At 39.6% G+C, this 24,892-nt stretch overlaps 1 protein-coding gene across 3 annotated transcripts in view; it reads left to right on the top strand.

Annotated features, from left to right (window-relative positions):
• The window catches only part of ARFIP1 (ARF interacting protein 1), a 37,555-nt gene extending 15,940 nt beyond the window's left edge, over nt 1-21,615 (top strand). For 2 of the 3 annotated variants that reach the window (XM_081208446.1, XM_081208445.1), the window contains 7 exons: nt 3,172-3,280; nt 3,692-3,787; nt 6,271-6,383; nt 8,781-9,002; nt 10,355-10,512; nt 12,953-13,127; nt 20,203-21,615. In XM_081208446.1, the coding sequence (XP_081064572.1) occupies nt 3,172-3,280; nt 3,692-3,787; nt 6,271-6,383; nt 8,781-9,002; nt 10,355-10,512; nt 12,953-13,127; nt 20,203-20,361 (1,032 nt within the window). In that variant the 3' untranslated portion in view covers nt 20,362-21,615. The remainder of the gene's footprint in view (nt 1-3,171; nt 3,281-3,691; nt 3,788-6,270; nt 6,384-8,780; nt 9,003-10,354; nt 10,513-12,952; nt 13,128-20,202) is intronic. The other variant, XM_081208447.1, reaches the window with a different exon arrangement.
• The last annotated feature ends 3,277 nt before the right edge of the window (nt 21,616-24,892 follow it).

Below are 24,892 nucleotides of genomic sequence, written 5' to 3'. Positions count from 1 at the left end.
AAGTAACAGAATGATTCAGAAAACTGAGATTTGTACCTGGGAATAAAGTTGAGAAAGCCACTGAAAAGCAAATCTGGTTCATATCTTTGTCAAATCTTGTTGAGGGTATTTAAGGGGATTTACCAGGGCTGAGGGGAACACCATAAGTCAGCTCTCTCTCTCTCCCTCCCTCCCTCCCTCCCTCCCCCTTTAAAAAAACTAACAAACCCCAAACCACACATAGTTTTCTTGTAGAAATAAGCATCCATACCAAAGGAAATCAGTGCCTATTCCGCCAGTCAGGGCAATGATTGCTAGTCAACTGAAATGTAAGTTGTATTTCTGGCAAAAAAAGGGGAAATAAAAAAATCCTACTTAGTTGATCAGCCTATGCAATGCTGGGAAATGTAGCAGGGTGTTAACTGTGTTTCTTAACTCTGCCATACTGCTGGGTGGCAGAATGCTACCTTTGCAACTTTCCTTATTTCTGTAAGTTATCATGTAAGTTTCTGACTTTTAATATGAAAGCAGAATACATGCAGTGAGAAGCCTGGACTCACAGACTTCTATGATTTCAGCCCTGGTGTGGACAAATTAGGATGCAGCTGTAGGATTCATTTATACAATCAAATCTCGGTTCTCAAACAGCTCTGTTTTCAAACGTTTCAGCTCCTGAATGCCAAAAACCCAGAAGTAAATGCTCCGGTTTTCGAACATTTTTCGGAACCTGAACGTCTGACGCGGCTTCCGCTTGAGTGCAAGAAGCTCTTGCAACCAAATGGAAGCCACTCCTCGGTTGTCAAACGTTTCGGAAGTTGAACGGTCTCCCAGAACGAATAATGTTCAACAACTGAGGTTTGATTATATCCTCATTTTACTGTGGTGTAGTATTTCTTGAACTACTCAGCCATTATTAGTCATTATGTTGAGAAAATCTTAGCTACACTAACATACCACAGACATGCCAATGCTATTGCTACCAGAGGTAATGGCAAACCCTGGGCTAGAGATGCTTGTCTCCTTTAATTTTCATTTTCATTATTATTATTATTATTATTATTATTATTATTATTATTATTATTATTATTATTATTATTAGCTTTTCACCATGAGGTCCCAGGATTGGTCAGCACAGTGTAAAATACAACATTGAAAACAGTTTAAAACAAATTGCAATCACAACTAGAGTGGGTTCTTGTTTCACCATAATTGTTTATATTGAGGTTTGTAAATCCACTTGAAACCATTTCCTATTTTGATTAACCAACAAGTCATGAACCATAGTTTATCAGTTCAGATATTTCAGAAATCCAAAGTTAAATTTAGTTAATAGCTTGTCTAAATTGAGCCTTACGTCTTAGTCAAATGTAATGCTGCACATTGTTTGACATTATGTGCATGAACCTAGAACTCTGCACTCCCTCCTTCCCCTGACACATGGCAAGTCCCTACCTCTGATACATGTTTGTCTTGGGGTTTGTCCCAGCTTACAAACCAAGCTTGATCCTAGTCTACAGGCAAGTGCAAATTACAGTTTACTTGTATGTATAAAATTGCAAGCTATAGTTTGCTGCAAATAAGGATTGAAGAAGAAAGCAGAAGCATGTAGTCTGAAGTTTCTGAAGTCTGAAGTCTGAAGCAACATCTAACTATAGCCTGCCATAATGTCTAAATGTAAACTTCTAAAAAACTTTTAAATTTTTTTTAAGGTAAAATAGTTCCCAATTTGGGGAATGGAGGGAGTTGAGGTTTTTTAACCATTTCAAATACCTTCTGAATTTGATGCAAATCTCTGACATTTGTGTTCATTTTGGAATTGCTCAATCAGCCCTTGCTCCCAGGTCCTCTTTCTCAAACCATAACTGTGGGTCAGTTGCATGGAGGACTGGCAACAGTAAATACCTTAGGCTTAGGACCTGGGCATACCAGCAGTTCCCTTTGTTGTCACTGAGCAGCGGAGGAAATGTAGCTTGCTGTGTGAAAACTCAAAATCTGGGGCATCTGCTGTCCCCTCCTTAACCAGGTTAAATTGGGGGGAAGAAGCAGTGGGATCCAAATTCTTGTCTAAGCCTTAATTCATGCAGTATCAGACCCAGGTTGGTTCTGAATGGAGCCCTGGGGACTTTGTGGCACTAAGTTGTGCTTGATACCACACATTTTCCTAACATGCTGTTAGGGCTAGTTCAGTTTATTGATGAGGACAATGATAATAGAAAGCTGTTTGCTAGAAACTGTTACGTTTTATTATCATCTCATAACTATATTCACCAAATTTGGCTTGTTGAGTAAACTGTTGCAAGAAGTGGCTTCTATATGTAAGGTATCCCAAACTTAAGAGATATTATCTAAGGCAGAAATTATAAAACTCTGTCCTAAATGTCCTAAACACATTTATTTAGAATGCAGTTGCATTGAACTTGATGGAACTCGTCTCATTCTTAAGCCTTCCAAATGGCAGAGGGATACTTGAAGTCAAAGCAAAATCCTTTAGGAAAGAAATTGGATATAAGTACTATATTGACCCAATCAAGGTGCATTCTGGACCACAAGTTATATTGCCCTCTCCAGTTCCTAATAGAAACCACTTTGTCCTTGTAAACCATTGGTATATAGCAGGCACATCCAACTCCCAAAAGACTGCAAACTACTCCCAGTAGAGCCAAAGTTGTTGACCTTTTTTTAGGGGGGGGGGGACGAAGCCAAATACCTTTTTTTAGGGGGGGACGAAGCTTCTTTTAGGGAGGAATAGCAAAGCATGTTAGCTTTATTTTTTTGGGGGGGACAGACACCGCTCACCTATAACAACAATGTTTTCTAACTCGTTGGCAAAATACCCATTTGACACAACAAAGGAAAAGAGCAGGGGGGGCGGGAACTTTCACTCCATTGTTTATCACTACTGCCGATCTATAGGGATCCCGCAGTGCACCACAGTCATCCAGGGATCGATCTACTGGTTGGACACCCCTGGCATATAGCACCTGGTTCACAAATGTAAGTGAAATATATGATGCAGACTGCAAAGCTGTACTGTGTTAAGTCATCATAATAGAATCTCATGACACCATAAACTAGATTCTAGGCTGTCAAATGCCTTATTATAGAGGAGCTTGATATGTTGTTATAATGCCTACAAGTTCATTTATCTGGGATCTTTACATGGATTTCCCTTTTTATTCAAACATTTCTAAGGACTTGAAGCACTCAATACCAGCTGGACTTGGTCTGTCTGAAACCCAAATTACATCACATGGCTTTGACAGTACCAAAGAGGGAATCATTGAAGCTGGACCATTTCAAGGTAAGTAATTACTGATTAACTAAGAATATTTACTACAAATACATCATTAATGATAGAAAAGGGGTTCTGTGTAGTATTCATTGTTACTCATTTGTATGTTAAAAAAAAAAAGCACTTTGGCCGGAGAATATGTCTATTCGCAATTCATTCAATGAATTTGTACATGAAAAAACTCTGCTGAGTTCTAAAGGCTAGTTCATGGTGGTGGTGGTGAGATAAATAAATGGTCAGTATACACAAAAGGGCTTGCCCTGTGGAGCAGCCCCCATAATGGAGCTGCCTCTGTTTCAAAGCAGCCCTAACATGAAATGTTGATGTACAAGTTTCAGTCTAGTTTCTCCAGTATTTTCTGTACATGTAATGTGTTGATCGAATAAGGATGGATTTTCATGGTGTATGTCCCGTTTTCAGGTCCCTCGTCATTACCCATGTCACCTGTTGTATCTCCTAGCAGCGCAGCTGCTAGCAGACTGGCTGAACAAGGGAGTGATTTAATTATGCCGAAAGGTATTCAGAGGTTTAAGCAGATAACACTCTGGCTTATACAATACTAACTCCCAAGTTAGCAGATAATTCGTTATGATTCCTTTACTTGCTATTGCTAAGCATAACAGCTGCTTTTTCATGGTTCTGTCACTTGGCAAAGTAACCAGTGCATTTTTCTTTCTGTATACTATCTTTCTTTACTATTAAACATGATCAAACAAATATTATCATCAGGAGAATGATTTGAGGAATGACCTTGCTACTGCAGTTTTCTCTTGTAGTGGTAGTAGTGTTCCATTAGTTCTCCATTATAACAGGAATATATAATTTCCAAGGCTATACCATGGACTGCTTGGCTTTGATCAAGTTAGTCTAGTGTTGGTACTTCGTTCTGAAAGGGTAGAGTATTTCCCAGGTCTATTGTATAAGGCAGCCTCCCCCATCCAGATGCCATCCAGATGTTTTGGACACCTCCCATCATTCTTGGACATTGGCCATGCCAGCTGCGGCTGATGGCAGTTTAGCCCAAAACCCATTTAGGACATCAGTTTGGGGAAGGCTTTTGTGTGTAGGGTATTCTGCAGACATTATTTGAGGTATGATGAAGTTGAGAGTATGTGTCAGTGATCAGCACTGAAATCTCTAAATGTACCTGAGACCTTCATGTTTTAGCCTTTTAAAAATTAAATTCATGCATGGTTGGAATTGTGAACATATTTTAAAGGTTATAGAAAGCACTTGCTATCCAGTAATTGTATGAGCCACTTAGAATGAATTGATAATACTTTGGTTTACAGCAATTTAAAATCTGCTTGCTTGTGGCTCTGCTGGATCATCTGTAGAAATCAAATGAATTGATACCTTCCTAAAGTTGCTATTGGTTGTTAATGTTTAGGTCATAGCCCAAACATGTTCCTGCTGGATTGTTAGCTTTCACATAGCAAACATCTCAGGTTGCAGCTTTTAGAATTGCAGGAGCTGGTGTGCTTCTTCTCAACATGCTCTATCCTGTATACTAAAATAACATCATCTGTGGGAGTCAACACCATCCTGACAGTTCATCTTTGTACTAGCAAGCTGCAATGCCACACTTTTTTTTTTTAGTTAGCTATGAGTATTGCTATGAAGGAACATATCATAAAACTGGTATAGGTGAGGCATATGTTGCAATTTGGAATGTTTTCCAACAATTCTGTGCTTGTTTTTGGTGGGTGTTTGTAAAAAGAGCAGACTTTATGCACTCCCTATCTGCAGTTCAATGCCACTAAATATAGAGTGCTGATGGTAACATTTTAAAATTCACAGCCTTGCTTGCAATTCTTTTACTAACTTCTACTTATGGTTGGGTTCCACTGCTCTCTTGATTTTGAAGGTCATGGTAAAAAATCATTTCAAAATTATTGAGATGCCTAACTGAATCATTGCATGAATTTGGGATAATAATTCTGATTTGGAATATGGTGCACTGAAAAAGCCTTCTGGTTGATGAAACTCCAATGTGGCTGCTTTCTCTCCTCTACCTTGCAGTGAATTTGTAGTCATCACTAGAGTCACTTTAGAAGCACTGTGTGATTCTTCACACATGTCTTCTGAGCATAAAAACATCTGAAAGGGGTGATTCATCACGTGCAAACACATGGTAGGCACATCCTAGGTTCACCACAGCTCACATGGTGGACATACTGGAAAGACATCTGCTTTAAAAAATTTGAAGCCTTCTTGAGTAATGGGGTGCTATAGAAGTAAGATGGGGTTGGAAGGAAGAGTGCCTCTTCCTTTGACAACAGTGAGCAGCACTCAAGCATGCTGTACAGGTATTTAACTGTCAGAGCTATCTATCTATCTGTTTGTTTGTTTGTTTGTTTGTTTGTATATTAGTTATAGGGAAGTTAATTCTGTCTGCATATCTTTTTAAAAGTGAGATGACATAGTTACTATGTCATGTAGATGTCCTCTTGTGACTTGATCTTGTTCCTCTCAACTCTGAAACAAGTCCCATAGAGTTCAGCAGACTGGCTTCCAGTTAAATGTGTGTAGGCTTGTAACCATAACTGCTATGCAGATATTTAAAAGAACAAGTCTTCATAAGCTTTACTGCAACACATGCCTTTAGTGAAAATACAAGGTACTGCATATTTTCCACATGCTGAGAGAATTGTTAATTCATCAGTGTACTTGGACATTAGTTCATATTGTGAACAATGCAACAGCTGGCAAATGCAGTAATTAATTGAGTCTGCTTTGTAGCATTTTCTAATATCCTGTCCGTATTGGATAATTTGTCAAAGTATTTTAAAGCTTCTTAATTAAGATCTCCAAATTACTGACTATTGTAACTTAAATCCAAATACCCAAGCAATCTTGTTCTTTAAGGTTCACCATAATATTAACACAGAGATTAGTGTGCTATTCACTTCAGAATGAAGCGGGAAATGCTTTACTTTGTAGCCTTCTGTTTAAGTGGCACACTTCAGCATGCCTATTTACATCTGGTTTCTAAACAGGCAATCTAAGAATGCAGCAGAAAAGTGGACCGGTTGTGCTAGCAGAGGAGGCGAAGAACCCAGCCATGGAAAAGCTGGAGCTTGTAAGAAGATGGAGCCTAAACACTTACAAGGTTTGTATTTCATAGTTGCAGTTTAGATCCCACAGATGCAAGCTAAGCATTCTCTCTTGGCCTGTTGGCTAAGAGGAAGCACTGTTTCCAATACTTCACATGTAAAAAGATTTGGCATTTTACCAGACTTAGAAGTCTTAAGAGACTGACGTGCATTTTGAAAATTTAATCTCCTTCTGCTACAGTGACCCCTTGGGATGAAGAGAGGCATTTGGAATAGTGACATGTAATAAGGAACCTAATTTGTTTTTCTAAAATTTACTTCTTCAAGATTATTTTGAGTACTGTGTGAACTTCTTAATAAAGTGGGCTATTAAGTAATTGCTTTGAAGTTATTTGAATTGGTCATCTCCTAACAGAACTGCTGAAATTGGCAAGAAATGCAACACGTGTGTAAGATTTACACACAATAAGATCTCTAATTTCATTGTTATGTGTGCTGATCATTATGTAGTCGGTAGATTTTAGATTGGAAAGGAAGGGGCAGTGTGTGTTTTAATGGTGCTGTATTGTGCTTAGGGTGTATAATTTATTACGTCATTTTGCAGCATATTCCCAGTGAAATTAATATTCACACCTTTAATCTGGAATATACTCTTGTTTACTAGGACAAGACTCTGCCCTACCTATAAAGACTGCTTATACTGCTACAGCTATATATGTACTTAAAATAGAAAACAAACTATATTTGCTTCTGAGTTATGTTTTTTCTTACTAGCATAATTATACTAAAGGCAGCGGGAGGTATTCTTCCAAACCTGGGAAGGATATTTTATTTATTTACACTATTTGTATACCACTTAATATACAAAAATGTATCTTAGCGGTGTACAGTAAACTAAAACAGCAGCAACAAACGTTACAAAAATACCAGGGAAACCATTCATATAGCTTACTAATAAATAAAGACTGCTATAAATTCCTTCTTCTGACACATTTCTTCCTTGAGCACCTCTCAGTCGCCTGGCTCTCACCCATGGCCCAAACAAACTCACTGATTACTCCAAAAATCTCACATCAAATAAGGTCCGTAGAAACTGGCGACATCACCGTAGTTTCCAACTTTAGGCACCAAGGAAACGCTAGGATGCCAAACTTTTTCAGCTTAGGAAAATGTAGTATAAGTAACCATTAATGGATTTCTTCCTCATATAGCTAGTTCAAAGACACATTACATCTTTCCCATATGTATGTGCACATCACATGGAGAAACTTAATGTGCCTGTCTATACCTATTCATAGATGAGCTCATTTATAAATGAGTGACAAAATGTGTCCATGGGCTGGCTGTTACCTTGCCCTCAGCTTTGTGCACCTCACTTCTGCATGTTGACATAGCATGTTAAGGCTGATCTGCATGCATTATTTCAACAAAGTTCAGGCTCACATGCTTAGATTCCCTCCCTCATTTTCTGATTCACAGCAATTACAGTATATAAATGCCACTTTCAGCATGGGAGTGGCTAACTGGCTATATCCGTGATCCATGACTTCCACATTGTTTTTTTCCATTTACATGTATACCTATTGAAAGTTAGAATTTCTTTCAATGCGGAATCAGGAAATTGTATTGTGTGTGAAGTGGGCCATATGGAACTTGGTAATTTTAAGCAGGGTTGTGAATTGGCTCCCTGCTCCCAGAGTCTATTATGTGCATTCCAAATCATTCTGTGCTTTCATGTTTGATCTTTTTTGTTGATGGAAAATTTTAAGAATTATGATTGTTTCAAAACTTGCTGCTGTATTTGCTCTTGATCATGCTTTCTGTTTATCTGCTCACTGTTTTGCTGCCTCATCAGTTGCTGAGGACAGTATTCCTCATTAAAGTTCCTGCAACTTTTTAAAAAAATGCAGTGGTTTCTTTCTTCACATTTCATTGTGGCCCTGTGCTTGGTTTACTATTCAGAATATTGGTGAGTTTCTTTGTGTGTTACAGCATATTTACTTAAGCCCACACAGAAGATTGACTAATACTAAAATCTGCTCTCTATTTTTCAGGATGAATTGAAATCTTTTTAATGAGCTTTTTCAGTCTCGAATGGCTACATAGCAGCAGTAACCCAAAATGACACTTTTACCCTTTAATCAGAAAAATACACTTGTTCTTTTTTCGCATACAGAACCAGTATGAATTGTACTAGCTTGCTCTAATTGGCTTTTTACAGAGTTAAGTGAGTGGATACATACTACAGGGATCACATATCTACTTTTTAGAGTTCTAGATCAACATTTGAATCGCTAGTGTGGTGTACTCAGTATTTTAATATAATTTTTGGAGTCCTAAACAGGCTACGAATTGTGAAGAAAGCTTCTTGGGTGTGTTTTATTTATTTAGCAAATATACTGCCTGATTGTAAGAAAATTGTAATTTTACACTTTGTTTTGCAAACTTTGCAGTGCACTCGCCAGATTATCTCTGAGAAGCTGGGTCGAGGCTCACGAACAGTAGATTTGGAATTGGAAGCTCAAATAGAAATACTGAGGGATAACAAAAAGAAGTACGAGAATGTCCTGAAATTGGCACAAACATTGTCCACACAGCTTTTCCAGATGGTGAATACCCAAAGACAGCTGGGAGATACATTTGCAGACTTGAGTTTGAAATCATTAGAACTCCATGTAAGCATTGAATTGCAATAGAAAAATAGTAAAGTTACAGGAAAATTGGAAATGCCTCCATTTGTTTAGTCTAATTTTTAGTACGATTGCCTGATAACAGATAGCATAATTTTAAAAAAGAGAACAGCATGAATTGTTGCCTTGCATGTTAATCACTAGCTTTCTCGCTCAGTGGGGCGGGGGAGCCTTTTTTACTTATCAGGTCAGATCACCTGGTGTTACAACTATTTCAGTGGACACCATCTCCCTGCCTAGAGAAAAGAAAGGGGATGGACAACTGAAATTGCAGCTAAAATGGAGCAAAAGTATCCCTGACCAGGAAGGGAGTTCGCACTGAAATCCCCAGCAGGGTTCAACCCCTTGTGCATCCTGATTTCTGCAGGGTTCAAATATGCAAGCTAGTTCCTGGGGGGGGGGGACCTAGCTCATGCACTTGAGCCCCACAGGATTAAACTTGCCAGACAAGAGCCGATGTGCAGATATTCTGGTCCTGCATTCCCTAGGGGTTGGCTGTGTAAGCAGCTGATCCAACCATGTCTCCACCTGCCCCACATCTAACATCACATGACATCAGTTGTGAGGCATGTGGGAATGGTTTTGGGAAATGGCTTCACAAGCCAAGTGGGGAGGCCTGGCAGCCCAAATCTGGCACATAGGCCGGGGTTCCCCATGCCTACTCTAGCTAATCTCTGCACATTTGTTTCACTTTTTGCAATAAGCTAATTTAGGGCAGAAGCTGTACCTATTTGTGCTTAATGTTAAGCCATGGTTTCTTATACAAACCGTGAGTTATTCCACAGATGATCAGACAACAGTTTCTCCAAAACTTGCTTTGTTTTTCAGCTAGTTTTGCCTTGTGCCTTTGTAGTTTGGTGAGCATTTGGGATGCAGTAGCCCAACTAGCCAATAATGCTTGAGTGTTTGTGCATTACACTAAGCCATAGTTAAAACAAATCAAGTTCATAAGCTAAAAATAAACCATGGCTTCAGATGATGATTTGCTGGAAGTAAATGAACCATAATTAAACCACTGGGTATGATTTGCACGTATTAGCTAAGCCATGGATTAATAAAATTATCGTAGTGTTATGTACAAACAGGACACCACAATTTTTACCCATAGAAAAGCCATTCCACTTTTAAAATGATTATAGACTTGTGGCATATAGACTAAAGTTCTTACAAATGGAGAATTCAGTTTTGTGAGAGAAGCTAATTAGTAAGCTAACACAGGCTATTTTAAGGCTTTGAAGTCTCTTGATTGCTATGAATAGTGTCAATAATTTGGCGTTTAATAAATAATGGAAAGTTAAGCATTCAAAAACACTGTTATATTTCCAATCTCTTAACAGGAGGAATTTGGATACAATGCAGATACTCAGAAACTTCTTGCTAAAAACGGTGAAACTCTACTTGGGGCAATTAACTTTTTTATTGCTAGTGTGAACACTTTGGTGAACAAAACTATTGAGGACACGTTAATAACCGTGAAACAATATGAAAGTGCCAGGTAATGGATTATACAATATTATCTGATGTCTTCCTGAAGTATGTAGTTTTAACACATTGGCTAGTTGTTTGTTGAATTTTGAGTTTAGATATCATTAAGACATACTGTCCACAGAAACAAATTCAAATATACAGTCTGAGGCATTTTTACCCCGCTGTTTAGCCCGAAAGCCCTCACCAGCTTACATGAGATCAGTAGCAAACAAAGCAGTCCCTGCCCTCGGGCTTAAGACATGACATAAAAGGAAACAGGGATGTGGAGGGCAGGTGAAAACTACCCAACTGATGCACCAGTTACAAATTTATAAGTATGTCAGGAAACCATATTATGTAGCTACAGCCTTTTTCATACCTTTTCTTTCTGGTCCTTTTCCACTGCTGAAGAAGGAAGCTGCTGCTCATCTTCGAAATTAATCTATTTGAGGGTGTGAGTTGATGTGAGGAACATTTCAGAGAAAGATCTGGCTATGCCATAGTTTCCAGTACTTGCTTGTAAATGACTTTATTTTTATCTTACTCATTTAATATATACTACTCTGTATACTCTGTACTGAAGACAGTCTCTATACAGTTTACAAAATAACAATTACAATACAAGACAAGACAATGAATACTGAGAAATTACCATATAATTCACTGCCATAAAACATTTAAAAAAAAGCAGCAAAGCTACAGATTTTGAGACATCTTTATATAGAGTTCAGCCTCCCTCTTGCCAAGGCACATTCCGACTCACAAAATGAAACACTTACCCCGTTAACACATACACATCACACACACATTCTGCCTGTATTTATACAAATCATACATCACCTACTACTCATTCAGTACTACACACACATCCACCAGTACACACAATCACTCTCCCACTCAGTCACAACCGCTATCACCCATCACTCCTTCCACTCAACAAAAATGTACTGCAGAAGCACCAGGAGACAATGAAACCATTCACTGACAGAACCACATAAATGACACTACACATTGCCACCCATCCGTCACTCAGAGATTCGCTGTTCCTGATAGCAATCTGGCTCTCACCCGGATTGCTCTGTCTCACCCAAAGATGTGTTGAACTGCACACACCCCTCCCTGGTACTTCTTTCTGTCTGTCACCAAAGGGCCCTCAGACAATCAAACCCATGCAAGAGGCATTCCAAAAGGCAAAACTTGAAGGAGGGGCGCTCAGCCTTGCTGGTTCTGTAGCTCTCTGGGTGGATGGCAGTCATTAGCTGGTTCCACACTTCCTCTGCAGTTCTGCTCCAACAAAATGACTCCCAGGGCACCCAGTTGCAAAGTCGTAAAAAGTCAGTATCTCCCTCATAGAGTGCTATAGTCTCATTGATGAGGGGAAGGGTAGAGATCAGTCAAGGGTGGAAATGCCATCCATTATTGCTTAAAAATATTCTAAAGCAAGGGTGGGAAACCTGTAGCCCACAGGCCAAGGTTGGCCTCCTACACCTCTCTATTTGGCCTGCTGAGCCATTTTCCCTAAACCACACCCGCCATTGGAGCAGGTATCAACATGCCTACAAAGTAATAATTAGGAGCTTAAAGTTTGCTATTGATTTTTCCTCTACTGGAGAAGGGTGCGCTCCCGCCACTTGTTGGGTGCACCTTGCTCATACAGCACCAAAGGTTTGCATTGAAACGCTGTTAAAATGAAGCTTGTTCTTCAGTTTCAAGGCAGACTACTTGGTGCTATAGGAGCAGCAAAGCCCCACATACTGTGGTTCCCAAGTGCCCAACAACCAACTGGCTGTAGAGTGCTTAGGAAGTGCTGTGCAATGGACTTTCATGGGTGGGACAGCCCACCTGCCAGTCTTCAATCATAATGAAGTCAGGTGATTGACAGATGGGTTGTACTATCAAAGCTGGCCCATGTGGTTTGGTCAGATAAAGATATGGCTCATCAAGCCAAAAAAAGTTTGCCACCCGTGTTCTGTAGCTTACAGTATTGCAAAATACCCTGCATGCTCCCATGAGCATTATTGTTGAAACCTGCAATATGAATGCTATCTGATCTCCCCTGCTTATTTTTAACCAATTCCTACCAGGCACAGAAAGTGGAACTATTTGTAAGTGGCTCCACATGACAAAATAAAAGATTTTAGCTTCCCCCATATTATCATACATTTGTAATCTTTTGAAAACATCTGTTACATGTATTGGTGAGACCCAGGGTAGTGTGAGAAGAGCAATAGATTGCTGTTAAGTAAGCAGACAGACTTATTGGTTATCACTCTGTGATTACTTCGGTCCATATCATATTCCCAAATGGGAGCCTTTGTTCCCTTTTTCTGATTGCAAGAACTGATACCTGGGTTACTTGCGTGGACAGGGATGATATGTAAGCCTTTAAAATGGGGGGCAGAATTATATACGTTTCTATTGCTCCATGCAAATATGCACAGGTCATTTTAATTCTTTCTTCTTCTCAGGATTGAATATGATGCTTATCGCACAGATCTAGAGGAGCTGAATCTTGGCCCACGAGATGCAAACACATTGCCAAAAATTGAGCAGTCGCAACAACTATTCCAAATACATAAGGAGAAATATGACAAAATGCGCAATGATGTATCAGTTAAATTGAAGTTTTTGGAGGAAAACAAGGTAAGGAACTGCATTACTTCCTAATTTGCTATATACTTGAAATTCAACTTTGCATTATCAGCTATATATAAGATCACGCAGTCTATTGAATTTGATTATTTCTGTCTCTTTTCTAAACTATTTAAACTTCTGGCAGGTAAGTCCTAGAATAGATTTGAGTAAGAGCATTAAATCGGATTCTTTTTCTATTCTTAACTCCTTTTTGTTTTTCTTGTTTGTGCGTAGCACGACACCTTAAAATTATTTCAGTGCCATATTGACAACAAGGGGTTGATAATGTACCTGACTATTCATGAGGACCCTTGGAGCCCTTGAAGACAGATAAAATCAGGGTTCAACTGATTATAAAAGTTCACCACTGTAAAGGGAGGAGTGGAACGCTAACCCTGCTGGTAATTTTGGCTGCTGAGCTACAGTGACATGGACACAAGTTTCAACCCCTGCCACTGATCGATAGTCTAGCAGAAGTATGTAATGAGCAGCCACAACAATTAACAGTCCTGCTTTACTGCAAGGGAAAGTGTGACACATAGACGCCTTCTAGAGGTGATATTAGCCCTCTCAGTTCTGAAATAGTTGTCATATTTGGTGAAATTAAAATGATTTATTGTCTGGTAAGCATAAGTTTTGCCAGCACTCTTCCCTTCCTAGAACTGCTTTTGTTTTGAGTTCCAAATTAGATTGCAAATTCATTTTTTATCTGAAGCTTGAGATGTCGTCTAACGTTGTATGCTTACTTGCTTCAGTTTTTGGAGAAAAGCTCAGAACATGAACTGAATGTTTCTCTTTCTGACATTAGGGTATTACTGGAAACCAAACTCTGTAATTTTGGGTGGTTGGTCAGTGTTTGCTGGCCAATATCATTGAGTTCCAGTTGCAGTACTACCATTAGTATACCTCTGTTTCCTGACCAAATATGTCATTTTGGCTAAATATGTGGAATGTAACAGCTATAGCTATTCTTGTTAACATATAAGTAGTGTCGATTGCTGTCAGAATTGGAGTACAATGAACTTCTATACAAAAAGGGGCCAAGACTTTTTTTTATTCTCTATTTGACAAGTAAATAGAGCAAAGGCAAACCTCCCAAAAGATTTATTTCATGTGTAATAGCCCACTGATTAAAAGTGCTAGTTTAAAGCAGTAGGACAACTATATAATGAGCCACTATCTGACTGGTTAATAGTTCTATTTGCACCATGTTAAGCAGCAATTTGGTACCTACCACATTGAAGGTACATATAAGACTTTAAGAAAGCCGACTTCATAAAACTTAGGGACTTTAAGAAAGCCGACTTCATAAAACTTAGGGAAGTGCTGGGTGAGATCCCATGGACAGTAATACTAAAAGGAAAGGGAGTTCATGATGGCTGGGAGTTTGTTAAGAGGGAAATAGTAAAAGCACAACGTCAGGCAATACCAATGAGACGGAAACATGGAAGGTGCCTAAAGAAGCCAGGGTGGCTATCTAAAGAACTTTTAACTGAGTTAAGATTAAAAAAGGATGTGTACAAAAAATGGAAAAGGGGGGAAACCACCAAAGAGGAATTCAAACAAATAGCCAGCACGTGTAGACACAAAGTCAGAAAAGCTAAAGCACAGAATGAACTCAGGCTTGCTAGAGAGGTTAAAAGCAACAAAAAAGGCTTTTATGGGTATGTTCATAGCAAAAGGAAGAACAAAGAAACAGTGGGGTCACTCAGAGGAGAAGATGGTGAAATGCAAACAGGGGACACAGAAAGGGCTGAACTCCTCAATGCCTTCTTTGCCTCAGTCTTCTCCGATAAAGAAAACAATGCCCGACCTGAAGAATTTGGAGCAAATGATTCAGCAAAGGAAACACAGCCCAGAATAACTAAGGAGATAGTACAAGAATACTTGGCTAGTTTAGATGTATTCAAGTCTCCAGGGCCAGATGAACTGCATCCAAGAGTATTAAAAGAACTGGCAGATGTGATCTCAGAACCACTGGCAGTCATCTTTGAGAATTCCTGGAGAACAGGCGAAGTCCCGGCAGACTGGAGGAGGGCAAATGTTGTCCCTATTTTCAAAAAGGGGAAAAGAGAGGACCCAAATAATTACCGCCCAGTCAGTCTGACATCAATACCAGGGAAGATTCTGGAGCAGATCATTAAGCAAACAGTCTGTGAGCACCTAGAAAGGAAAGCTGTGATCACCAATAGTCAGCATGGATTTCTGAAAAATAAGTCATGTCAGACTAACCTGATCTCGTTTTTTGACAGAATTACAAGCCTGGTAGATGAAGGGAACTCAGTGGATATAGCCTACCTTGATTTCAGTAAGGCATTTGACAAGGTGCCCCATGATATTCTTGTAAAGAAGCTGGTAAAATGCAGTCTTGACTATGCTACCACTCATTGGATTTGTAACTGGCTGACTGACCGAACCCAAAGGGTGCTCATCAATGGTTCCTCTTCATCCTGGAGAAGAGTGACTAGTGGGGTGCCACAGGGTTCTGTCTTGGGCCCGGTCTTATTCAACATCTTTATCAACGACTTGGATGATGGACTCAAGGGCATCCTGATCAAATTTGCAGATGACACCAAACTGGGAGGGGTGGCTAACACCCCAGAGGACAGGATCACACTTCAAAACGACCTTGACAGATTAGAAAACTGGGCCAAAACAAACAAGATGAATTTTAACAGGGAGAAATGTAAAGTATTGCACTTGGGCAAAAAAAATGAGAGGCACAAATACAAGATGGGTGACACCTGGCTTGAGAGCAGTACATGTGAAAAGGCTCTAGGAGTCTTGGTTGACCACAAACTTGACATGAGCCAACAGTGTGACGCGGCAGCTAAAAAAGCCAATGCAATTCTGGGTCTCATCAATAGGAGTATAGCATCTAGATCAAGGGAAGTAATAGTGCCACTGTATTCTGCTCTGGTCAGACCTCATCTGGAGTACTGTGTGCAGTTCTGGGCACCACAATTCAAGAAGGACACTGACAAACTGGAACGTGTCCAGAGGAGGGCAACCAAAATGGTCAAAGGCCTGGAAACGATGCCTTATGAGGAACGGCTAAGGGAGCTGGGCATGTTTAGCCTGGAGAAGAGGAGGTTAAGGGGTGATATGATAGCCATGTTCAAATATATAAAAGGATGTCACATAGAGGAGGGAGAAAGGTTGTTTTCTGCTGCTCCAGAGAAGCGGACACGGAGCAATGGATCCAAACTACAAGAAAGAAGATTCCACCTAAACATTAGGAAGAACTTCCTGACAGTAAGAGCTGTTTGACAGTGGAATTTGCTGCCAAGGAGTGTGGTGGAGTCTCCTTCTTTGGAGGTCTTTAAGCAGAGGCTTGACAACCATATGTCAGGAGTGCTCTGATGGTGTTTCCTGCTTGGCAGGGGGTTGGACTCGATGGCCCTTGTGGTCTCTTCCAACTCTATGATTCTATGATTCTATGATTCTATATATGTACTTCTAAGACAGTTCCATATTTATAGCTGTTGTGTTGGCTCCTTACAGGGAAATGAGTGGCAAAAGCTGTGTGCAAGCTGTGACTGATGTGCGTGGGTTGAAAGGAGGGGAAGGTGGAGACTTCATCCTATGGACTGAATGCGGTTCTGTAATATTTGTCAGATAGTCAGTTTACTTGAAATGCTGCAGGTTTCCCCTTTGCATCATTTTCAGAAATTTGCTAAGGATAGTAATTTGAAGGTCAATAATTCTTATGTTGATTGTCTTTGAATTCTGTCACAATGACTTCATTAGCTATAGACACCCTAAGGGGAAGGAGGTTTGGCAGCCATTCAAATGTTAAGATAAATTGATATCTTTGCTCTCTTCACAAAAAATAAAAAGCTGTACCAACAATGTGCAGTGATAAGTGTCTGTAAGATGTCAAAAACTCTTTTGACAGTTAGTAGCACTACCTGTTATTCTAGCCTAGTCTATGTTTGCACAGATTGCACCTTATTAAATGTAACCAACAATATCCACTCTTGTATAGATCTCTGCACATTTTGAGTAGCAGAATATTCTGAAATGTCATCCACATCTGGTGTAAATAGTTTTGCAATGACGCAATCTGTGGCAGTGATGGAAGGTCCTGCTAGGATCAGCATGCTTCTGTTTGCACACTAGTGCTTCCATAAGTGCCTCATATAGTATTTATTCACTGTGGGGAACAGCAAATTCTGGTAAGTTCCCCTTGGTTTTGAGCCACATGCAGGCAAAGGTCAGAGGAATTTATGGCACCCAAATTAGGGGGGGGGGCATTTTCTCTTGGAAATCACTCTTCTTGATTTTGTCTATTTATAACCATGAAGCACTACTTATGTCTGTGGATTAGTTTTGGACATAGCAGTCCCCTCTTCCTTCTCTTCCATGCACACAAGAAAAAGATCTAAAATTTCTTCTGCTTTAGAGCATGCATGGAGAATCTCCAGCCTGTGGGCATAGTTTGACCTGGCATGGATCCCAGTATGGCTGTTTTCCCCAAGCTACGCCCTCCTGCACCACACCTGACATCATGTGGGGTTGGTAGAAATGTAGCAGCCAAGGAACAATTGGGAACCTTAAAGTCCTTCCGGTCGTTCCTTGGCAAGGAATGCTCACTGTTGGTGCCAATCATTTGATCAGCAGTAACAGCATACAGAAAGCTAGATTTCAGGGGACAGGATTTTAGCCTTCTCGCAGCTTTCCTCAGGGACATACCTGCTATTTGAGATTCAAAGCTAATGATTCAAAGTTGTGGCTAAGAAGAAGCCTTTAAATATTTGATACTGAAAGATAGAGGAATATAGGAATATAAATAATTGCCTGAAAATAATTTTGCAGGCCTCTGGATTGTAGTGAAATCCACTTCTTCATGGGAAGATTTGAGGGAACATAATTGTTTTGCAATATCCTGTTTTTGCACTGCGTTGATCTTAGAAGGGTGTGTGGGAGCTATGGGACCTATAATTTTCTCCCTTAAGTTGCTGAGTTCTATACCATACACTCCTTTAAAGCACCTGCGTCTCCAAGAAATAAATGTAAAGTGTTAAAACTTCAGGACAATGGAACTTCCAGAAGATCTGTCATCTTAAATAACTATATGTGGCATGGCACACAGATCTTTTAGTTTGAGGTTACTTCAATAATTCAAAAATGCATTTAAAAGCCTTTGCTGTCTTCTAATGATGACATTAGTAAACGATAAAGCTACAGTTATAGCAGCATTCATAAAAATGTGCTCTGTCCCATACATTCTCAACAGTTCTGAACATTTTGAACACAAGCTAGTTTTATAGATGTGCATTTAGCGTTCAAATAGTAAATGAAAAAAGCATACATTGTTCCTTGTTGCCACTTCCCTTTTTATAGAAAGTATTCAGATATGATGGGTTGTATCCTATGCTTGCACTACAGAACTTTCAGTTTTGCTCCTTCCCTGCACCAAAAAAAAAACAACAGTTCTGGGGGACCTCCAACGTTTGGAATACGATTTTGGGGGCTTTTATGCTTTCTTTTACGTCAGTGTTGCTCTATTGGTATGTATGAGTATTGCTGACTATTATGGGCTGCCATTAAAAGTATTGTGAATTATAAGCGAATACATAAATCTAACTCAAAACACTTGATTTTAAAATTCTGTTTAGTCAGTAAAATACAGCAATGTCTAGGTGTGCTGTCTGAGTATTGTAATCAGATGTTCATATTATTTTAAGTGTGTCCATCCCACATAGTTCACCCACGAAGTCTGGTTTCCCAGCCTTTAGTTGTAAACACCCAAAAGACTGAATAGTAGAAGAAGTGAACAATGAACAAATAGTTGCCATACAGCACTGATGCCTTTTTTCACACTGGCTTTTATTTTGATGTGTTGCAAGATTGCCACTCTATATTTTTGCTTATTAAAGGGAAGGAATATCAATTGAGATCGTATTTGTTTGCCTTGTAGCAAAAATTGCTGCAGGGAGCCCAAATGGTAACTGCTACAGTTAACTGATGTAGCATATTTCCAGACGTTCTGGAGCAGGCATAGGCAAACTCGTCCCTCCAGATGTTTGTGACCACAACTCCCATCATCCCTGATGTTTAGGGATGATGGGAGTTGTAGTCCCAAAACATCAGGAGGGACGAGTTTGCCTATGCCTGTTCTGGAGGGATAGTCATGTTTAGCAAAACTATTGTAGCAAAACTAAAAAAAGACTTGTAACACTTCAAAAACTAACAAATTTATTATGGCATAAGTTGTGGATCAGATTCATGGAAGTTTTTGTCCTAAGCTAGAAGATGTGTGGGGAGAGGGAGAGGGAGAGAGAGGTAGGTAGGTAGTTCTGGAGGAAACAAAAGTCAATTTTGCAGAGGTGAAATAATAACAGAAAAGGATGATAGTACTGCTAAATTTTAAGAATATCCACGGATCAAAATTGAGTATGTATGTGAAAAGATGAAGCAGACGCCTCTCTTATAGGAGTCCACAACTTTTATTTTACTAGTCTCCTTCAGGGGTTTCCATCCATTCAGTCATCTGCAGCATTTGTTCTGCTCTTCTGGACATATCTGATAGAAATTCATTCTTACTGTTTTCACCTGAATGGTGTCCATTGTCCCTCCGGGACACTTAGATTGGAATATTGGCTGAAGTGTTCTTCAGCAATGTCCTGTGAAGAAAGTGGCAGTCCATCCCCCTTTTTTGTTATTTATAATTAAAAACCACTCATCTATATGTAGCATCATTTGAATTATGTGCTTTGTGCTGTTGTCATTTTGAAGAATGTCTGCAGATGTAGAATGTTTGGCCTACCTCCTGATGATGGTAGCTTGTTGGAAGATACTTGACATAATCCAGGGTGTGCTGTGGCTTAAGAATGTAGGATTTTTTAAACTCTGAAGCTCCAAAATTTTTGGGTACTCTCTTTGCCTCCATACACTGCACTCTTGTTTTCCTCTCATATCAACAGCTACTGATTCAACATCTGCACAGCTTTTTAACTGTGAAGAATGTTGGAAAACTATTTGTTTGTTCTTAAAACTGGAACACCTTGGGGTTAACCTCTGATCATCTTCGATATTCAATTACATGCCTTTTCATCTTTAACTTTATCCTTGTCCACAGGTGAAAGTATTGCACAATCAGCTTGTTCTGTTCCACAATGCCATTGCAGCATACTTTGCGGGGAATCAAAAACAGCTTGAACAGACTCTTAAACTATTCCATATCAAATTGAAAACGCCTGGAGTAGATGCTCCATCCTGGCTTGAAGATCAGCAATAGGACCACAGCATGAAGATCCCTTGATCAACCAAGAATATTGTACACCTAATGAGAATCAATGAATTTGTATAAGGAGGACTGTTTGTAATGATACTTGCACAAGCAGCTTTAATTTCCCCCTTGATAATAATTACTATAATAGTTTGGGAGGGTGGATGGATGTAACCAAATGTAACTTGCCATTTCAGAAACAGATCTTTTTTGTATTTGAGGGTGGATGGTTTTCTGTAGTAGGGAAATATAGATTTGCACTGACAAAGATGTTCGTGATCTCCGGTAATTGTGGTGGCTAGATGAGAATTTTTTCAAAGGGAGATGCTCATGGTTTGTATCAACATCAGATATTTTATATAAATGTATTAAGCTTCTCTAAAGATTCTTTTTTCATGTAAATGTGTTAAAAGAATAAATGTTTTACAGAGTAATAATATAAGGAAGGCCTTCAAGCAACATCCACAAAATATCAGTGGCTGGCTGATATGTGGAATTGCAGCAAATAGCTTTTTTAAAAAATGTTGGATCATTCAATTTTGTGGTTCAGAAACACTAAATATAGAATTGCCCTCTTGGTCTGAAGCTTTGAAAACACATTTTAGCATTGTAAAGATGAACTGTTGGAGAAGCAGACCATAGCCCTACTTCTTTAATATTTAAATGTCTATTAAAAAAAATACCTTTACTTGCCTTAAATTCAGAAGTGCCTTTTGCAACACACTTTGTACACAGTGTATATAATCTGTAAGAAACCCTCTTTGGATTGATGACTTTTTAAAGAGACAGTCTGAGGCCAGTCTGGGTTGTGTGTGCTTCTGTTGAACGGCAGACCATGTCACATGACTAATATGACTGATTGTTTCTTTTCTCAATCAATAGTGTAACCTTTATTAAACATACATTTCTGTTCTCTTATAGCCTTTTAAAATTCACTGTTATGGAGCATCCTCAATTGCACATTATCCACTGCTTTTTGTGTTTATATAAATGAAGTAAAAATAACTTAACACAGTTTATATGGATTGTACAATTATGTATTATATGTTAAAATGATTCAGTTGCTTCTTTAAATGGTTTAGTTTAAGTCTTAATGTAATGTGTGTATCAAGTACATTTTAAATCATTCCTTATTACATTCTTGTCTGTTCAATGACTTTTTGCAATTGGATTTTTTCTCTTGCAATAACTTTACCAAGTTACCATTCCTCAGAATGTGCCTCCATTGTTAACTTTGTTTTCATACTAAAGGTGTTTGCTGCAGTCTGTTTCCTTTATTTCATGGGATTTGTGGATTAACATTTGCACAAACCTTTTTCTTCCAGCTAAGCCTTGGGGATACTTTTATTAGCCATAGCCCTACAAACAAGATATGATTAGCTGCCTTTCTGACTGGAACTTTTCCCCTCCAATGGCTTTTTTCCTCCACTGTTAGGAAGGGAAGCAAATGTTCTTGAGGAAGCAGGGCTATAGCAGAAATGTACTCTTCTTCACCCCCTTTGTTCACATTCCTTCAAACAGCAAGTTCTGTTGCTTTGTCTTGTGTGGACTTACAGCTGGAACGTTGGAGATGCGACAAAAACCTATCAGGGTAGGCAAGGTGAGTCTGTGGTACCAAGAAACCACAAATCCTCTGAATAGAAGTGGTATTCATGTGTTTTCATGTATTATAATGTTTTTAAATGTTGACAGCTAAGTTAACAATCATCCTGGCTTTTGTACTAGTTGGCTAGAAATTTGCTTGACATATAAACAAAAACTTTCTAAACTGTCTCTTCCCTGCTTACATCCTCATGGCCACAGCTCTGGTAATGTGAAATGGCTAACTCTCAAGATGACAATATAGCAAGCATAGCAAAACTTGTTTGTCAGCTGGGTAGATTTAGTTGTCTCCCCCTAATTCTTCAGTCTTTCCTATGACAGTTCTTTCTTTTTTAAGTACCTAGCCCCATTTATCATTTTATACTTTCCTCCAGCCGTAGGCTGTGCTGTTGGAATCCTTCATACGTTTCAACTTCGCGTGTGACATCCATGCAGTAAAACGGCTAAACGGAGGCTGGGTGCTGCCTTGAGCTTTCAAACTTCCTCCTTTAAAATTTATCTGGCATTTTCACAAAGCAACTATTGGCCAAGTTTACATCTTTTGTGCTCAGTCTGATAATAACTGACTTCACAGAAACCCTGAGTTTGTTCCTAGAGTTCTGTTTTTACTTGTCACTGTCATTTTCCTTCTCTATTTGCATTTCTCACTTTTTATGGCGCTGTGTGACATGGTGAATTTCTGTATATCAGTTTGAGAAATTATCTGGAGGTACAGGCCATGAAATATTTATCAAAGAATTTCAAATTCTGCACTGAAGAATTTGAAATCATTCGCACAAGGAAAATCATAAAATCTTTTGCAAAATAATCTACATACACAAATAGGTGTAAATTGAATGGGGTACTTTGTATTATGCAATCTACATATTTTTTCCCGGTGCTGCAGGTTGTCATACTGCCATACTGGTGTCAGAAGCATAGATCAGTAGTAACTGAAATAGAAATCAGGATCACTTTTGTCTCAGGGAGTTGGATTAGATGACCCTTGGAGTTCCTTCTTACTTTTTAGTTCTATGACTATGAACAGTAAGGCACAATGCTATCCCACTATAAATGCACTAGATTCCACCACTTTTCTAGTGCAAGCTTAAGTGCTTCTATGAAGGGTGCACTAGTAAACATTGCAGTGTCTAAGCTCTTAGTTGTAAGGATAGTTCTTTATGACTAGATCAAAGACACGGACTAGATCAAATCCAACTTGATGTGGACACAATAAAATGGAATGTTCCAAAGGATGCTTAGTGCTTTGATTTTAAAAAATAATAATAATCAAGGTTTGTAAGATACCATAGGGACTTGGATATCTTAGAAAGCTGGGATCAGGGAAGTGGGTGTTTTTGGAGGGGAGGAATTTTTTGAACTTTGTTAGGAGCATTGGCTTCTCTCCACTGAAAGGAAATAAACACAGATAAATGAATCCAAACCTGGAGTGGCAGTGGCCTACTGTGGAGGTCCCTGCTCTACCCACCGAATGCATGAACAGGAGAAGCTACTACCAGTGGTAGTCAATGTACCATATTTCACTGCATAATAGTTGCACCACCACCCCTAAAAGCTGTCCCCAGAGCATTCCCCACGTAATAGTCGCAGTGGCGAAAATGCCTTGCCGGGGGGCATTAGTTTTGCCTAACAGCATTTGCCCGCTTTTGTAATTGAAATTGCTCTTAGCACAGCTGTTTCCCAGCCTCTTCCTGTTCCTACCTGTGGAACTTGCCTGTTGGCTGAGCCGGCCCTCAACCCACGGAGGATGAGGCAGCCTCATGCGAGGAGCGAAAGCAGCAGCTGAGGAGGCCTCACCCGAGAGGAGTATGGAGATGGAGGAGAAATGTGATGGCAAGGTCCTGGCCAGTGGCATGTGGCTTGGGCCCGTGGATATGCCCAGCAATTGTAAACTGCCTGCTCTAGAGGGGTGTGCGCCTAAGGCCCCTTGCAGTGGGCCTACTTCTCTGTGGGGGGCTTGCAGGGCGGGGTTAAGAGACCAGGCTAAGCTATGCATTTACTGTATTTCACCACATAATGGTTTCCACCGCATAAGCCGCACCCCTCTTTTTTGAAAATAAAAATTGGCATTAAAAATGTTACTTATGGGGTGAAATATAACCCTGGAATGAAGGAATATGGAACTGATCTAGCCAAGGAGCCACTGGACCCTAAGGTGCTTGTATCTATTGACAAATCTTGTGAGGCGTCTGAGCCACGCCTGTTTGCTGCGCCAGCCTGGAGGTGGTGCAGCAAATGTATTCTTTTCGCGCCCCACCTTCTACTCTGGCTGCCACAAATGGTGGAACACCAGATGCCGCAGTGATTCCCATCACTCACTACTTCCCTCCAGGAGTTCAGATTGTGCTCTTTATCTCATTGTTAAGGAAATTAAGAGGAGATAGTGAAGGATTTCACAACCACTCATTATACACTAGGAGTGCCCCATGTACCAAATAAGATGCAGGAGTTAAATACAAAATTCCTCACATGAATCTTGAAATAGGTTACTGACATGCTCTCTGTTGTTGCATAGATAGGCACATTTTGAGGTTCAGACGGCACATATTATCCAAAACTACTAAGTAATTCATGACTGAGATGGATTGGTATTACAGTTAAACCGTGAACAATAAACTGCCCTTGGTAGAGTGGCATACTGTTACCATTTTTGTTGCAGCTACTGATGTTGGTGGGAGTTTGCCGTCTGCATAAATGGTAAACGGAGGCCTTCGCGTATATGTCATCCTCAGAGCTTGGCCCTCTAAAAACAATGTCGTAAGTGTGCAGAAGGACAGAACGTTTCCTACGAAGAATTGTGCACTGTGTGGGCAGCTGGCCACTGCCCATAACACAAACTCACAAACCCAAGTGGAAATTTTCCTCTGGGCTGTGAATATTCATAATGACGACTAGTAGAAATTACATAATCATTATTAGCATTACCATCCCTGACGCA

Source organism: Podarcis bocagei, assembly GCF_964188305.1.
Source record: "Podarcis bocagei genome assembly, chromosome: 9".
Lineage (NCBI taxonomy): Eukaryota > Metazoa > Chordata > Lepidosauria > Squamata > Lacertidae > Podarcis > Podarcis bocagei.
The sequence above is the reverse complement of the archived record's forward strand: the minus strand, read 5'-3'. Positions and strand labels throughout refer to the sequence as shown.